This window comes from Coturnix japonica, chromosome 3, assembly GCF_001577835.2.
Source record: "Coturnix japonica isolate 7356 chromosome 3, Coturnix japonica 2.1, whole genome shotgun sequence".
Lineage (NCBI taxonomy): Eukaryota > Metazoa > Chordata > Aves > Galliformes > Phasianidae > Coturnix > Coturnix japonica.
In genome coordinates this window covers 60,443,979-60,462,560 of record NC_029518.1, presented here as the reverse complement: position 1 = coordinate 60,462,560, position 18,582 = coordinate 60,443,979, and the positions used below count along the sequence as shown (strand labels likewise).

Below are 18,582 nucleotides of genomic sequence, written 5' to 3'. Positions count from 1 at the left end.
ATTATTAGACATCCTTCACACAATCTTCACTAGGAGCTGAGAAAGTATTTGCACGTGAGAAACACTACAAATACTATTCCTTTACAGTTTAAAAAGCCTAAGATAGATAAGCATGACAGAATACTAACAAGAAAACCTATGACTGATATAAGCATGAGATGAGAATTTGAGAGAAGAAAATAAGAATGTGATTTATACCTTCCTCCTCACTGCTGGAACTCTTTGTTTATTTGCATTACTTTGTTCCTGTTACAATACCCTGAAAATTAGATGTCATAATTGCTATGCCTGATAATTTTTCCAGTTACTAAATTCCCCTACTGTAAAATTGTTTTGTTTCTCTTTTTTTTTACTTGTTTGTATACAACATTCTGACTACTTCTCAATAAAACTCCAATACCTCCATTCCCCTGGGAGCCTAGTACAGTCAAAGCTTTTCTGACTGCAATAAATATAATATCAAATGAATAGATATAAATGTAAACCATTTTCATTACAAACCTGATCTGCTTGGATAGCTTACATTGATCTAATTAGGTTGAAATATTGAAAGTTCTTTAATGGAAATTTCAGAGGGACAAAAGTAGTAGCAGTGAGGTTACTCAGAGAGATTGAGTGTGGGGACACAAAAGCATCCCTTTTTGTCTGCAAATGGACATAGGAATATAGCTTAAACAGCTTAAGGGACAGAACTACAGACCTACTTAGTTTTATTTTAGCATAGAAAATTTCACCAAAATTTTGAAAAGCAGAAATAAAATATTAATATTTTAGCAATTACATCTTAGTAGGATTTCATAGTGTTTAATTAACTCTGACAACTTTTACATATTCTGCCAGTTTATTACATATTACAAATCTGCTGCATTACTTTGGATTATTTAACCCCTTCTCAGATATGCTGTCTTTCTTTGCTCACAATCTCAAGGAAAAAAAGATGAGGACCCATCTTCCCACCCTTCTTTCATGCTGAGTCTGAATTGCAGAAGAATCTAATCCTTACTTAGGTGATCAGTTTCTGTGTTTATTATACTACAGAACCAATTTTGCCATTAGAAAATAACTAAATCAGTGACCTACAACTAACCTCCATCTTTCCATAATCCTTCTCCAAGGATCTTTTTGAAGAAATCACCTGGCTTCCATTATCTGCAGGAATAAGATACAGCCTTATTCGTTAAGAAGATGAGCACCAAAGGCCATGTTCTTTAGCAACAGCAATACTTCAAACCCAGACTTGCATCATCAGAGCTGGAGAACATGGCTTCTCCTAGTTTCCCTTGGAGGCCATCCTGGGGTGTCTTCAACTGAACAAGCAGCTACAAACTTTTAAAAGTAACCAGGAAAATTGGAATGCTTGGGGCCATGCTCCAATTCAGAAGAGTAACTGTTTCACGACATCAGAGTTTATAGGAGGCTGGACTACCTTCATCTTCTTAGGAGATGACCACAGAGACACAAGCTGCATATCTGCAACCATTAAAACCAAGTTTCAGAGGAGCCAGCACACTCTGCAAACACCCTGCACTCATGCTCAAGATGCTTGAGGCTGGGGCTGCACTGTACTATTTGAAACAAAAAGGCAGTGATGAGATTTGAAGAGGCTGTAAACCTAACAGGAGACAGAACACAGCATTCTTTTATTCACTGACATTCCAGTATCCAGCACCAGACTTCAATATTACAAACCTTGTCAAAGATCAACATGAGACAATGATCCTCTTGAAGCTACATGTGCTCAGTGCTGCCCCTCCGCTTGCTGTGAGGAGCTGCAGCTACCATGAGGGCTGATACAGACTGCCCTCTAAGACCTTCACCGTATCTTTAGCCCTCCTTTGCATGCTCTTGAATACTTTTAAGGCCCTCTTTTATTGGTGATGCTCAAACCTACACCCAGTGCTTGAGGTGAGGCTGCACCAGTGCAGTTCTTACTTTGTAGAACGGCATCTCTAATTTGTGTTGTGGTTTCAACAGTCACAGCCTAAGGCAAAATGGAAGCAAAGGCTATATTGCCAGTACATACACTGCATTTGGGCCCGAGAACTACTTCTCACCATCCCTAATTCCTTCTGTTGTGGTTCCTAGGTTTTTACTCAGAAAAACACCATCCTGGCTTTTCTGCAATATAAAGAGCATGGTCCTCTTGTACTTGAATGCATAAATGCAGCCCATAAAGTGCTCATAAGACATGTTATTCCTACTGGAAAATGCAAGCTTTCCCTGCACATTTGATTGAACAACCAAATGCAGTAGTGTTCATACATTTCAACAGCATAAATGAGATGCAGCCTCTTTAGAAATAGTTTACATATACATCCATTAAGTAGTCACAACTACATTCTTAGTTTTTCCTACTGGCATTTTTGTGTGTAGGATAACACATATGGAAACGCCTTAGAAACTCATACAGCTAGACAAATTATTTGGGTTAAGTGAAGTGTGAGCTGTCAGCATATCAACTAACATATAGGGAATCACCATGGGCACACTCTGATCATACAGTAGCTTGTTTCTTTTCACAAGGAGATAAAGGTACCTCTTACTGCAGGATGTCACTAGAAAAAGCACACCCACATACAGGTAATTAACAGGTTTCTTGTTTGTATTCTCACTTGTACTCAAAATAAAATTGCCTCCATCCATCAAGACAACGTGCTTGTGTCTGACCTACAAGCCTCAAAAGAAGAGGCTCTCCAGCTTAGATACACCATGTGCCTGATGATCAAGTTGCAGCAAAGAGGTGGAAAAATTTCTTCAGAGTAATAATGAGTTTATCTGTTTGCTCCAATCTCTTACCATGTTGACAGTGTCAACATTAGATGGACACAATCACACTTTATCACATTCATGAATATTCCATTAAGGCTTCCATAATATTTTTGGCACCTCTCAGCCCACAAAGTTACAATGACCCAGGTAAGATGAAGAGTGTACTAAGAATACCTGATAAAGTTGATTTGAAATGTTTACAAAAACAACAATAGTTCACTAAAATCTACACATCAGCTAGTAAAACATTCATCTCTCTATCCTAAAATTGCATCTTGATTTGTGAAAGAAGAAAGAAAAAAATGTTAGAATAAGCAATGTCAATCAAGCAGAAATAATATATGGAAGAAGCAAAGCATTTCTTAATGTCTGTTCTGCAGAAGCACACAAGATATTTAGGGAGAAAAGAGATACGAAATATTTATTTCACAATAATTAGCATGTCAGATGACAGAAGAATGCTTCTCCAATATATTTATAGTAACTTAATTTTTCATTTTATTATCAAATAAAAACTCAAAAGTCAATTAAGTTAATAGATGCTTTCATGAACAAATATATTAGGTATTATTACAAAGCAGAATCATCACCACTGTTGAGTCCACTACCAATGCAAGACCTAGAAAACATTGATTTTCAATGAATCGATAAGGTTCTCAACTAAGTATGGTAACTTAACTAGATTCTACAATAAAAGAAGATGACTGCATCTAGGATGACTGCACTTTTCCCTCCGCATTGGTCAAAGTAAGTATGCAGAATTCTACCTATGAAAGCCACTGTAATCTCAAAGTTGTGAAGGCCAAAGGGAGGAGCAATAATTACTGTCGTGAAGATGAAGAAAGAGGAGTATTTCAGGAAAGTCAAAGCAGAGTCAAGGTTGTATGAGTAATGTTGAAGAGATGGCAAAAGGCAGATCAACAGATATAGGAACGTGGGCAGATGAGCAGGAAGTTGGACGCAAATGAAAGATTTGTGTCAAGAAAGAAAACAGAAAAGAAGAGTTGTGAAGAGGGCTATGCATGCCAAAACCAAAATGTTAAATAGTTCAGAGGTAATTATAATATTTTTCCATTCAACAATTATGCCCTTTTCAAAAATGAAAAACAACTTGCATAGGCCTGCAGTGGCCATGACATACCGCCAATTCCTGAGAAATGTTCTGTGATTCATGCAAAAAACACGAACACGTTAAAGTATGGCAGGTCAAGCTGTCCTAATTACTATTACTGTTTTAGTTAAGGAGCTCCAAACATACCGTATTCTTTCAAAGACAGACATGATTGTCCTACCTGCTACAAAGTTGCCCCAACTTACCAGGAAAAGAAATTGTGTGTTGTTAGTGATTAAGGTCCATGCTTCACTTTGCTGTTGATGTTGCCAGAATAAGTCTTCACTCATTTTCACAAAACACTGAATGGTTTAAAATGCAAATAAGTTTCCTTGGGATTTTTTTAATTTTTTTTTAATCATGATTATTGTTTTTCAAACTGCATAAATAGACACAGCTCCTATTCCTCAAAGCCAGACCGCTATTCTCAAAAGCCTACTACACGACTATTTATCTCTGAAAAAGCTTTCAGAAAATACCGTCAGAGCAGAGCAGTGCTTACAGCAAGTCAAGGTCCCTTCAACACAAGAGCTCAGAGGGACACAAGAACCTGGGAAGGACAGAACCAGAAGAAATTACACAAACTGACTTGAGTCTTCTGTTTGTTTCCAATTCTCTCTCCCATTCTACTGGGGGAGTAGTAAGGGAACAATTGTGTGATGCTGAGCTGCTTGCCAGGTTAAACCACAAAATACTCTCTCCTACATTTTATATGTGCTATGCTTACAAGCTAAAACTCTTCACTCTATTTGCAACAACCATTCTGAAAACAGTGAATTTACAAACTTGAACAGAGTTAAAGTCTGGGATAGCTTACCGGGGTCAATAGTAGACTTAATATCAATCTAATGACTGGTTGCACTACTAAAAATCCCGAAGTTATTTAATGATTTGATGGCTTGAAATCTGATATTAATACAATGGAAAAGGATACTTGACCCCTATTCCTGAGCACCATTTTTTCTAACACTGAAGAGGTTCTCACATAGTAACACTAAAGTAGACATGAATTATAGGAAGACTGAGCCCAGAAGGTTGAATCCTTTTGCTATCTCAATATACTAGAACCAGTTTAAAAACAAACAAATGAAGTCACTGAATGACATTTTAGCTACCGTTATTTTAATGAAATAACCCTCAAAAACAGCAGAAAAAAGACATCTGAAAATTAACACATCATCTGTCTAGTTGTAACAATGGCAAACACTGGTCAATTTTATCTTACTTCTATGGAACAGCAGGATATCAAAAGTCTGTGCATTTTTTCCAGATTAAAACACGTGGGTAAGCGTACTATTCAGTAACTAACACAGTGTAAGCCTACACCCTAGGCTGCCTTGCTATAACTTGTCTACACAGCCATACCCTAGGCTTTATTTCAATAGGAAAACTAAATTCAGATTACTGAAATACTGCAGTAGGGTTCCAAGTTCCATGCACCAAGAAAAACAGCTGGAACAACTAAAAACGATACTGCCTCTAGCAGACTGCACCATCTCTTTGCTGGAGATAATCACCCAGACAGCAGAAGATGAATGTGGAGACACTCCTGTACCTGAGCCCCACCTTCACCCACAGTGAGGGCTGTGGCATGCACTGTACTGAGGATATCACCAACAGAGCGAGAATGCTGTTGTACTGTACCTTCCACTGCCGCAACAAAATGGAGCCCCACTTTGGTCCTCGGGTTGCTCAGATTACCTCCAAAAAGCAGTAATGTGATTAAGGCAATTAATTTCAAACACCGATTAAGACTTTTCAAGAGTGGTCTCATGCACACAACCCAGAGATGAGCGAGATGAGGATCATTCAACACTCATGTATTTCTGCAATGCAGAATAAAGACAACTTTCATCTCCCCTGATTCACTGCTACCACAAACCTCCTGCTTAGCTGTAGCTGTTCATGCCCAGGAAGAATAGCTATGCCTCAGGTTCCCAGGAGACACAGGGACAGACACAGCTTCCAAGGTCATCCCACAGGCTGCCAGCCACAACAATACAGCTGATCACAGTAAAATCAGTAAGAAGCTCCAACAAAACTATTATACTACTCAGATAACCAGAATGTGGAGCCCACACAATCTAAACACTACATTTTAAAGGCCAGACTGGACGGGGCCCCTGAGGAGCCTTATCTGGTGGGAGACACCCATGTTCACAGCTGGGTATTGGAACTGAGTGAGCTTTAAGGTCCCTTCCAACTGAAGCCATTTGATAATTCTAGAATTCTAAATGAGTTTCTAAGTTTTAACTATCAACAATTCAAATTTATATTTACTTGGTAGGCAACCAGTTCTAAGTCACATTTTAGACTTAGAGAAGCAAAAAAAAAAAAAAACAAAACAATTTAGAGAACTCATTTACAGCTGGCAAACAGCTAATCATACCCACAGGTCAATGGCCATAAAAATCACTTTCAGAGCAACAGAACTTGGTATCAGCTCAGTAAAATACAACCTACTGGATTTTGCACGCATTTTAAGAATCATCATCCACAACTGCTACATCAAAGTTAATTAAGTAGAGGAAAATTGTAAAAGCAAATCAAAGTAAAAATGTACAAACATGCTTCATAAAGAAACTTCTAAAACAGAAGACATTTATGAAAAACCCACTCCAGAACAATTATGGCTTAAGACAATGTGGTTTGGGCATCTGAACACCAAGGGGAATTTAGGAATGCAAGATATTGTCTACAGAACTCTTTTCATAGACATGAATGGTATAGAATGTTACCACACTGCCTTTCTAATATTATTATTTTGGCTCAATATTTAAGTAAGCATAAACTCTTAATACCACTGTTCTTACTACTCTTTGGATTATTTTGGTTTTTTGTTTTGTTTTGTTTTTTAAAGTAAAATTCTTAAATAACCAAATAGAAGTAGTTGAATAGAAATAAATTAATGAAAATACTCTCTTCCAGTATCTGAAATGTGCTTACACTGAGAGTGGGGCAAGTCTCTTCTCACTGGTGACAGGACGAGGGGAAATGGCCTCAAGTTGTGCCAAGGTAAGTTTAGGTTGGACATTAGGAAACACTTTCTTGTAGAAAGGGTAGTTAAACACTGGAATAGGCTCCCAGGGAGGTGGTTGAGTCACCTTCGATGGATGTGTTTAAAAGTCATTTGGATGTGGTGCTTGGAGACATGATTTAGCAGAGGGTTGTTAGGGTACTATGGTAATATGGTTACTATGCTGTGGTTGGACTTCATGATCTTTGAGGTCTTTTCCAACCTGAGTTTAAAACAACCAAAATTTGCATTCAAAACTTATTATACCACTATGAATCAAAGCATCACAGTAAGAAATTAAACTGGGGGGAGGGAGAAGGTATTTATTTGAAACTGCAAATCATGATTGAATAAAACATTTTTTAAATGTTATTAGTTTTATTTAAAAGAATAACAATTTCTATACTGCTTTTGCGTGTGTGTTTGTTTTAGCGTAACAAAGTAGCAAATGAAGGCTAGAGAACTGCCAGGTACTTGTTTTTCCAAGACACTAAAAGGCAATGAGTTGTGGTCTGGTATCACTAAAGCACTAAGCAAAGGGCAGTCCGGGGGCGGGGGGGGCGGGGGTGTTCTGTCTGTCTGAACTCCTGTCACAAGTCCAGATAGGCTTTGATTTCCAGAGAGCAAAACAATAGAAGAACAAAGAATTGTTAAAGTCTCCTGATACTACACAGGCTTCACACAGTGAGAGATGTATGTGTTCAAGACTGGTTACTTGCTCCATGCCATGCCTTCATTGGTTGGACCCTTGCTACTTCACCATTGACAGGCAAAAGAATTTCATAAACACTTGTATCAGTGGTCCAGATTTTCTGAAAGTTTGTTCCTGTATTTATTAAAATTACTTCAAAATCTAATTTGCAAATGTTTGAACATGAAATATATATACATATATATATATATAAGAATGCCATCACCCTCCCTCAAGAATTTAATGACCCGATGTCTTGTTTTCAGGAAGACCACTCCACTTAAGCAGGGACCCTTCACTACTTGTACAAAAGGTTTCCCTCACCCTCCAGCTGATACAGCTGTGTTGTTTGCTACTGCAGCTACAGCAAGGTCAGTGGTTTCTGAAACAGGATGAATAAGGAAGGAGACAGAGGCCTCTAGGTAGGTTGCTGGTGGAATACCAGCTGATCATCATCTATTGCGCAGATGACATGGATCACAGGGAATGAAACTGAGGAAGAGACTACCATCCTTTGTTAGTCACAGCAGTTTACTGGATCGCTGATCAGAGATACTTAATTTAAACGCAAGACCATTTGCAACATTATTCTAAAAGCTGCAGCTGAACTTCATGTTTTTCACTTAGAACACAAAATTCTGTTTGCTCGCTCCAAGGGCTGGCTGCACCAGTAAGATTAAGTACATCATGGACTTACTAGAAAGCTTCCCAGAGCTAAAGAAATCTGAATGGAGGCTATTGGAAAAGATGGCATTTCCTTCTGTTTTTCCTCTATCAGCAGAATAAATACATGCATTCTGGAACGACTTCAGTATTTTTGTTCCCTTCTCACCCTTTTCCCACCTCAGGAAAAGAGATATGAAGCTCACAGGAACCATATGTCATCTGTTGACTCTAGCAGTAAGACAGCAGCCAAAAAACATTAAATCAGTACCTTTGTTTCTTCTGACTCATCTGAATTTATATCCAGCCAGGGTTTTATGGGCATAAGCTTGTTTCAGAACCTGAGGCAAAACATTTTTCTTTAACTGTAATTATTTTTATTACTAAAAATTAATCTACAAACATTTTCTTAATACTCTTGCCAGCAGCCAAAGGTATGCATTAGTCAATCTCAGAAAAATTGTTTTTTCCACGTACTCGATAAATTAGATACTCTGTGTGTTTGTCTTCAAAAGCCTTTTTAAAACATTCAAGTTATTTTTACAACCAAAGGAAAAAAATCAAAGTTCTGGGTAATGAAAAATGCAATATTTTGAACAGAGATCTCTCAAGGAACAGTGCAGTACAGTATAGCAGGAAGGGGCCTTCAAAGAACATCCAGTTCAACCTGGCAACCCCAGGGCTGACCAGAAGTTCCAGTATGACTCTAAGGGCACTGTCCAAACGCCTCTTGAGCGCAGACAAGCACAGGGCATCAATCATCCCTTTAGGCAGCCCATTCCAGGGTCTGATCACACTCACAGCCAAAAAATATTTCCCAATGCCCACTTTGAGACACTCCTGGCACAGTTTTGTGCCATTCCCATCTTGCCATCAGTACCAGGGTGCAGAACCCAGCTGACATTTTAAGGAACAAAGAATGGCCAGGGTTGAAAAGCACCTCAAAGTTCATCTAGTTTCAACCCCACTGCCATAGGCAGGGTGGCCAACCACTAGACCAGGCTGCCCGGAGAAAAGGAGGAAAGCATATACTAATAAAACTTCATTTGCTTTTCAGCATGTAAAGTTTCTGGTTTGTTTGTCTATGCACACTGACACACACAGACTACAATTGTTTCTCAGCAATGAATAAAATGATATACTCTCTCCAAACAGATCTAAAAGAAGAGAATTGTGTTAACCCTACAGGTAACAAATGCAGATTGCTTTCTTAAACCAACTTTTCAAATGTGTAGATCTAGCTTTCACCTTCCTTATTCTCGAAAATAAGCAAGATGTGTATAACCACTAATTAGGTTTTTGGACACATGACAGACCCCTTCACAATAAATGGATCATGTACATGCAGGACTGAGAGGCCCTAACCCTTTTTGCAGAATATCAGCCAATAGCACATGTGGACACACCTCCATGTGTCCTTCTCCAACACACCTTTACACACGCCCTAGACATAAAACGGTAAGGATTACAACTAAAACTAGTGGTTTTAAAAGTTTAAGGATAGTGGCAGACAGAACGACTTGCTTCTTATTTATAGGAGCTGAGCGTGTGCCCAAGCAGGCGTGCAGAGGCAACAAGCCTTTCAAGCTGGTGCACAATCCCTGGCAGAGGACAGGACCCAGCCGCTCCACATTCCTGCACAGCAGCTGGCTGGCAGGAGAGGGTGCAGGAATCTGCAGCTAAATTTACTCTGGATATCAGCACGTTAAAGGCCTTTTTTAGAAGAGCTGGTGAAAGAGGAGTTCCCTGCACTTGTCATTTTGCATTTTGTCTTTCAAAGCACAGTTTGCCTACTTGGTGAAGTGCGAGCTGCACATTCAAAACCCGCTTCTGTCTTCCTGCATTTTAGGTTTCTTTTCTGGATTACCCACTGGCCTGGAAAAACTTTGTGGGAGAGCACAGGGGTATAAGAAGAGAGAGTTTAACTACTATACTGTACATACTACTATACTATAAACTCATAACAATAAGCACTGAGAGATTTTTCAAATTTCAAAGGCTTTAACGTGAAAGCAAAGGTAAAACATCAGTACCCATTTAAAATTCTTAACAAGTTCTTTTGATGTCTTAATACAAAATGCAATTTATTTTAATCCTCAGTCTTTGTTAGTACTTCCATCTCATTAGGATATGAGTATCAGAGAAGAAAAAAAAAAAGCTAATCGAATAAACCACAGCTACGCTGTTTTCACTTAAAGGTTTCATTGCATATAAAGCAGTAAACTACAATTTAAAACCATAAAGAGCTACCAGATTGGGAAACAGGCAAAGATGGGTTAAATGAGGTGTGTAACCTGAGAGCAAAGATCAAAGTCCATGCACGGGTCCATGATAAGAGACTGTGGATTTACATAATGGTTACAGGGTAGGCTGAAATGACAGCATTAAAAGCCAGCTGGTCAACTGAAAATGTGAGAACTCTAGGAGTTTTAGTGACTTTAGTGAAACTGAAATGATGACAATTTACTAAAGTGCTGGTATTGACATAAATAGCATGAAGAATCATTTAAAACAGGCATTCTACATTTTTTCAAATATAGTAATAAAATCTAATAATAGATTTTTTAAAAATTAAAGTTTTCAGAGTGAAAAGATAAAACACTGATCAGCTGAGGGACTTCTGAAAAGGCTGGACTTCCAAGGGAGCTAAAGCTGCTGATTCACACAGAAAACACTCCAAGCCCCCAGTTTCCAAAAGCCCAGGCAGGCTCCCAGTGGCTACAGCTCCAAACAGCCCTATGAGAGAATAATCACCACTGTCCTTTCTATCATGTGTAGCTTCTCAAGAGGTGCTGGGCTGCAAGACAGAGGAAAGAAGCTTGCTCTGTGTGCTGGCCTCAGCTAGGACTGCCCACTTTACCAGCTTCTGGTGGCTCTGCTACCATTGGAAAGGCACCACGTTTGTTTCTGCAGTGGTTGTCCACTCAGGGGACTTGTTAAGAAGGCTGAATCTAGGAGCTTATGTCTGATCATCCCGAAGACTATGTATAGTCATTGTCTGCATGAGCAGACATGCTGGCTCAAAATTATATCAGACCTCAGGAGCCAGTTATGTCCTTCCACCAAAATTACCAGATTAGCACTCTATAAATTCTGCAGGTGACAGAAACACATGAGCACTTTGTAATTCACTCCAGGAAGAAACACCGACTGATTACCTTAAGCACCCAATGAAAATAGCTTAATACTGATGACATAATGCACAGAACATATATACAATCCTCCCCTGACTTTAACTGGCAAGAAGATGGTAATGAAAAAGCTGGAGATGGAACAACAGCAGCAAGTTTTCAAATCCCCATCATTGGATTCACCCAAAAAAAGAGATAAGTGACTGCTTGCTGCCTCAAATTAAAACCCTTCTCTCTGATTGTCAGCTGCAGGGTGGGAGAGGAGCCCCAGGAAACTCTGGAATGAGGTGATCAAAGTACAGATGTGCAGCTTAAGGCAGCACTCTGGTCTCAGGCCCTTCCCTAGGATGCTGTGCTCACTAGGAAAAGGGATCAATCTTCCCAGTAACTATTCTTTACAATCTGAAGCTTTGCACTTGCCAAGTGTGTGACAGGAAAGTGTAGAATTAAAATAAAAAATAAGGGAAAACAATAAACAGGGAAACTGGAAAGAAAAAAAATCTTCAAAAGCAAATGTACTGAAATAAAAGGGAAAAGGGTTGCTTTGGAAAAAGAGGGCTACTCTGAGAAAACCACAGGAGAACATGGAGATCTCATCAGCTCAGCCTCACTCTGCAGGTGAAGTAGCAAAGGAGAGATTTTGGTGTGACTGGGATGAAGAGATGGAACATTGCAAAAATCATGAGAAGAGCGAGTCTTCACTACCAGCAAGGGAAGGGATGCACAGTAGAATAGCTTATAGGGTAAGTACAGAGAGTACTGAAAGAGAACTGCAGAAACAGGAAGATCTCTGTTGGCTCTTCTCCTTGCTCCCTCTCTTTTAGCTTCTGAAAATATCCTTTTTGGTTTAGTTTCTCAGTGAGATTGCTTTTTTCTGTTTTTCTTCTCTTTTTTCTACTTCAATGCAGTATATCTCAGTCATAAGCTTAACATACAGACCCACTTACTACCTCTGCTGTGCTTAATGGCTTCATATCTCTAAAACATTTGCTCCCTAAGTGACAAAAGCAATCATAAACTTTCACTACAACTGCCTTGCTTCACTGAACAATGCCACGGTAAGAGCTGTTCTGCAGTACAAAGTACCCAGCACCCAGAATTTTCTTCAGCATTAAGTCACTTGGCTGCAGAAGTCTGACATGTCACCACCACCATCTGCTTCCATAACTGAAGTAGAATCACAGAATCACAGAACTGTAGGGGTTGGAAGGGACCTCTAGAGATCATCGAGTCCAACCCCCCTGCCAAAGCAGGCTCCCTACACCACGTCACACATCTCGGCGTCCAGGTGGGTCTTGAATATCTCCAGAGAAGGAGACTCCACCACCTCCCTGGGCAGCCTGTTCCAGTGCTCCGTCACCCTCACTGTAAAGAAGTAAAGTAGGGAAAGTCCCCTTCCTTGCAACTACAGCTCCTAGTCAGGCTATTTGCTTCAAATGCCAAAGAAGGTATACTTACACTGGCAGAGTAGTACCTCAGGTCCTCCAGACAAGCTCCCTCAGCTTTCTGTCACATTGGCAAAACTATTATTTCAAAGAACTACAACTAGATTCCTCACAAAATGCAGTTCAAGTCCCCCAAATCTCACACTTTTGATACATAACATCAAAATGATAATAAATTTCTGGTGCTCATTTTTCTCAGGCACCAACAGATTTCCAGATATCCAAATGGTTATGGAAGAAGAACGTTACTGATGACACATGTAACACCACCAGCAGGCTATGGCAGCATCACTGAAGATAAAAGTCTCCACGTTCTCTTATGTCCTATCCTCATCCACATGGCTCCCACACATAAAATCACCTCGCCCACATATCTACTCTACACCACAATTTTTGCAACTGTCAACTGAACTTTTTAACTTGCATTAGTGCTGTACACCCCAGGTTGGAGGAAAATAAGTACAGGTGAGCAGAAAGGACTAGAGGCAACATGGCCTCATGCAAACAAGAAAAAAACAGGAAGTTATTGATCAACGAGTATTTAATAGTAAAAGCACTTCAGGAGGTTGGCTCATCTTGACAAGTGAATTTACTTGGGGGGAAGGAGAAGGGAGTGAGATGCCCGTATTTCTCTGTGAGTTTAACTTCCAACATTTGTTTTCAATCAGTAGTTTTAATAACATTAGGTAGAATTCTAAAGAAAGATGCAGATACAAATAGAATCTTACACATCTACTCAGTGAGGTTCCTGTGCGCTCAAAACATCTCTTGTAGATAACATCCCCCGCTCCAGGAGAATGCATCCAATTTACAAATATAAATTGCATTTCTCAGGTTCTAAAGGAAATGAATAAGCAACTAACATCAACTACCAAAGGCTTAATAGCACAAGAAAAACTGCTAAAATACTCTCTTTTGGTAATATGAACACACACTGTGAACACTAAACGAAGACCTCCGTTTTCAGATGCCTCACAAAGTAAAGCCCTTGCTGAATAGTTCTCTAGAAACTCAGTAATTCACATGCAGGGGAGAAGTGAACAAACAAATAACAGTACTCTGAATTACCGCTCTTTATATGTTGCATCTTCTGACTTGATGCTAACTCAAGGTACAGAGCACAACTTCGGATTTCCTTCAAGTAGATGGCTTGTGATTTCTACAGAACCCTTTAAAATCCAGAGATTAGCATCAAAAGGATACTTCAAAAGAATGGGACCCCGGGCAACCTGGACTAGTACCAGATCTGGAGGTTGGTGGCCCTACTTGTGGACATGGGATTGGAACTTGGTGGTCCTTTCCAACCCCAAGCCACTCTATGATTCTCCAGTATCTACATTAACAATGCCTTGTTCTTAATGAAAGGCTCCAGCAGCTACCAGAGCCTGCCAAGTCTCCTTCTCTTCCTCTCTCCTCTCACATGAGGCTTTTAAGAATGCTGCTATGTTGAAAATACAAAATTACCTTTGCCCAACAACATGTAATCCAACAACAACAAAATACCATCTCAAATGACTTGATAGGAGAAAAGTATTAAGTGTGTTTTATAGTCTTATGTCAATTCCAAGGTGAGCAAACTGACACCGTGATATTCAAATAAATAAAACACTAATACTCCTTGTCCCATATTCTGCACTGGTTTCAATCTTACCCTACAGAAAGTTGCTGCTAACTATTCTTAAATGATGAAGTTTAACAGCCTAGCAAAAAAAGGTTATACCCAAAAGCCATCTAGCACTTTACAGCTATTTTCAGAATAAGGGAACTAGAAACAAAATACACAAACACTGAGAAATTAAACTGCACAGTACATTAACTTATTTTCTTATTTCTAGAATGTATGAATACAAGCATACCTGGTATTGTAATTTAAACAAAGGTAAACACTAATTTAGAATTGCGATGTAACTAAATCTTTCAAAAATGTTGCACTTTCTTGCAAGTTTAAAGAAGTATTTTAGCAATAGATTAATCAGATCTAGTGGAAGGTGATGCCAGATGGACCTGTTCTGCTTTCTGCCACCATCTCCAATCTCAGGTCTCTTTTGCACCTCCTGTGAAACACATACCACTTCACAGTGAGACTGTTCATGGATCACAGATAACTCATTGTGAAAGAGAAAAGAGAATGCTTTCTGCTGACCTTGCTCCCTGACAGAGCTTTCCATGAGTTAGATAAGTCTCACCTGTCAGCTAATTAAAATGGGTGAGAATACCATGGTGATACTGAAGAGAAGAATGAGACTGTCTCCTTGTGGCAGAAACTATCCCTTGGCTCATGCCCAAGGACATGATACATACTGCAGGTCTGCAAGTTCATTATGCTCACTCACCAGCTTTGTAACCCGTTAATGTTTTTGCTTGCTACTGCTGATCCTAAATACAACTTCATAGTAACAATTTTACCTATTTAGCAATATGAATCCATTGAGAAAAAAAGACCTTATTAAAAAGTACATTTGTTATTCTAACTTAAGACTTCCTTTTTTTTTTGTAATTTATGACAACACCAAATTAAATGGTGTTACTAATGCTCCTCAAGTACCTCCAAGCAAGTACTCTACAAAATACCTAACTTGTCACTTTTCTCCTTTTTATTGCAACATTTGTTGAATAAACTCTAAAGGTCATTTCCGTAGTTGAGGAAAATTTGAGTAATATCATCATGAATATTCTTAAGAGAATCTAATTTTCAAAATAAAACAAAAGAAGAAAGTATCATAGCTTGACTTTTATGGATGTCACCATCTTTGGACTACACCCAAATGCATGCTAAAAATAGTAGGAACAGAGTTATATTAAACCAGGAAAGCACAAGGTGCCTTGATGCAAAATATTGGTTCACATGAAATAGAAAAATATTTTTCCCATGGAAGTAAAGTAAAACAGCCAAGGAAATAAAACACCAGACCAGTTGCTCCTCATCTTAAGGAGACACTGCAAGATCATATAGTTCCAATCCCCCTGCTATAGGCAGAGACATCTTCCACTAGATCAGGAAATCATGCACAAAAATTCTTGTTAACTGAGAATTTAAGTTGTTCACTAAATGCACACAACACCTCCTTATTTCAAAAGCAGACGTAACACATACAAAATACCATCACTTACTGGTAATTAAGATACAAACCAACAATTTGAAATATCTGAATTCTTCAGAGATTGACAATTATTTTTTTAAAAGCTAACAATTATGAATATACTTACACATCACCACTGTACCAAGGCAATTTCTAACATTTTCCTTTCTCTTATGGAGGAAGAATTAGTTTAAATGGGAACACATCAGACTCCCCAATTTCTATTCTCCCTTCCCAATTATGACTACATCAGCCACACATTATTATACCAGTGATATGGATAATAGTCTTTCGTGAAAAGCAACCCTTACTTCCCAAAGCACCAAGAGGAAAAACAATGACATTAGGCACCAGCTCTGCTGCAACAACTGATAAGACTTGCAAAGGAGTAGCACAGGTCATCCACAACACCTGGTGCTACAGGATAGAAATAGTTTCATGAATACATATTCTTCCATTAAACATAGCTGAATATGGACTTTTCAGGTGTTCCTTTTTAAACTGTGCCTAATTACATCTCAGCTTTCTGGCAAAACAACAGCTGTCTCCTTAGGAAAGTAGTAATTGTAGCACAGAAGTCAAAGATGTATTTGTACCTGCTTCCTGCTTTTGCTCATGGCTACCAATCCAAAAAAACGACAGAAGCCCACAACTATGCAAACATCTGGAATTTGTCAGAAAGGACAACAATAAATACCAAAGAATGAGATTGAAAAAAAAGGGATCCATACCAAAACTTGAACCCCAATTCTAGCCACTTGTAAAAATTACATAAAATTTATTTCAGAAGGTATCTGTGACTTCCTTTCCTGGGCTGTCTTAATTCATTCATACCTTTTAAGAAAACATTCAATCCACATCCAAAAATTAATCTGAGCACTTAACTACTATTAAATACTTGAGAATAATCTATGTCTTGCTTACAAAACTAAATAAGTGATTAGATGCTTCTGGACACTCATACTCACTTTGACTGGTTGGGGCAACAATGAGAAATATCCAAATAACAACAGACACTTCATACACAGGCCTCACTACACTTCTTACCATAACTCCTGTTGATCTTACTCTATCAGTGCAGCACAACTACTAGAAAGGATCTGGAATATTACCCACCATGTAATTGGTTTGCTTTGCGCTCAAAAGTTCAGTTATAATACACGTAGCAGCGGACACTATGCCCATATTCATATACTTCTTTTTGTAACGTGAGAGACTCACTTAAGTATTAGGAGTGGTGGGAAACTTTAAGGGAAACAGGGTAACTAAGACAAGGCAACTGGCTGCCCTCATAAACTGCAATCAACTTGAAGAGCCACTTCAGGTCATGGGAAATTTCTAAGATGACAACCCTTTCAAAGTTCTCTTCCCACGGTCAGAAAAAAATACCACATGGAAAAGAAACACGCCGTGAAAAAACTACTCTTTCACTATCTCTTACAGTAACTTGTATGTAAGCCAAACAACGTACAAAGTTATCTATCACCTTTTTAGCTACGTGTCCTTTCAAAGTAGAGCACAAACCTCTAAGAATGTTCAATCAACGCATTATCAGCTGGCTCACGTACTGTTTGCGGATACTGACATTTGCAATCCTTTTACTGGGATCTATTGTCATTGTTTAAGCTCAGATGACTCAGACAAAAACAACGCTATTTTCATGTTTAAAATCACCATTGGTCTCCCACAACAATAACAGGAAGAACTGCACGGATCGATATGCAAGATTACTAACAGGGACTTTTCTCCTCCTACCCAATGACACACACGTAAAACTTTCTTAACCAGGTAAAGCGTGCTGCACTTACCAGATCTCTATGAAGCACCCAGTTCGCATGGAGGTAATGGATTCCATCAAGGATCTGGTAGAGTAGTGATTTAACCATAGATCTCGGCAATTGCATGGGCTTTTTATTTGCTTTTGAGGCACGATGAAACTTGATAATATGCTAGAAATAAAACAAGCAGAAACATAAGCTTCTTAAACGACATCATCAACAACAAAAACCTTTCTACTTTAAAAAAAAAAAACAACTATTAACGATAATTAATGGTATGAAACTCAAAGGCTGTTGAACTTTGCAATTAAAAAGTAACAGTAAGGTGCTCCCAATATCTGTAAACTGTTTTGATTCTCTGACTTGCTTGAAAAATAGCTGTCAAGCTTTTGATAATTTCTGAAGACTAACTACTTACCTCCAGTGAAATTTCTTGGTCGTTCTCCTCCCTTCCCCCTTCCCACCATCCCACCTGGGATCCTCCTATCCTCACTGCTGCTAGATCAGAAGCTTCTAAACCAGCAGCATCTACTGGATGCTGTATTCTACATTTCCACATCTTCCCTAAAAACACCCAGAAGTGATTAAACCACCACTGCACTTCAGTGTTCCCCCTAAACCAGAACTCAACAGAGAAAAATGAAACAAACAAAAAATCATGTGCAAACACCTAAAAATCTTCAAAGTTTTGGCCATATACTTCATTGATGAAGATAAGCTAGTGGTTATTGGATTACAGAAGTCAATCAGTCCACAAGAGAACAAATAATGCCTGAAACCAACCAGGGAATGCAAAACAGATCCCAGCATTAGTCAGTTGAAAGATTAAAAAAAGAATGACAAGATTGCTGAGATATCATGAAATATTCATAAAGTAATTAATATTTATTGTAAGATC

General features: G+C 38.8%; 1 protein-coding gene across 1 annotated transcript in view; it reads right to left on the bottom strand.

Annotated features, from left to right (window-relative positions):
• CDK19 (cyclin dependent kinase 19) overlaps positions 1-18,582 on the bottom strand; it is a 103,586-nt gene that overhangs the window by 39,165 nt on the left and 45,839 nt on the right. The window contains exon 4 of the mRNA XM_015858727.2: positions 17,715-17,855. Coding sequence (XP_015714213.1) covers positions 17,715-17,855 — 141 coding nt within the window. The remainder of the gene's footprint in view (positions 1-17,714; positions 17,856-18,582) is intronic.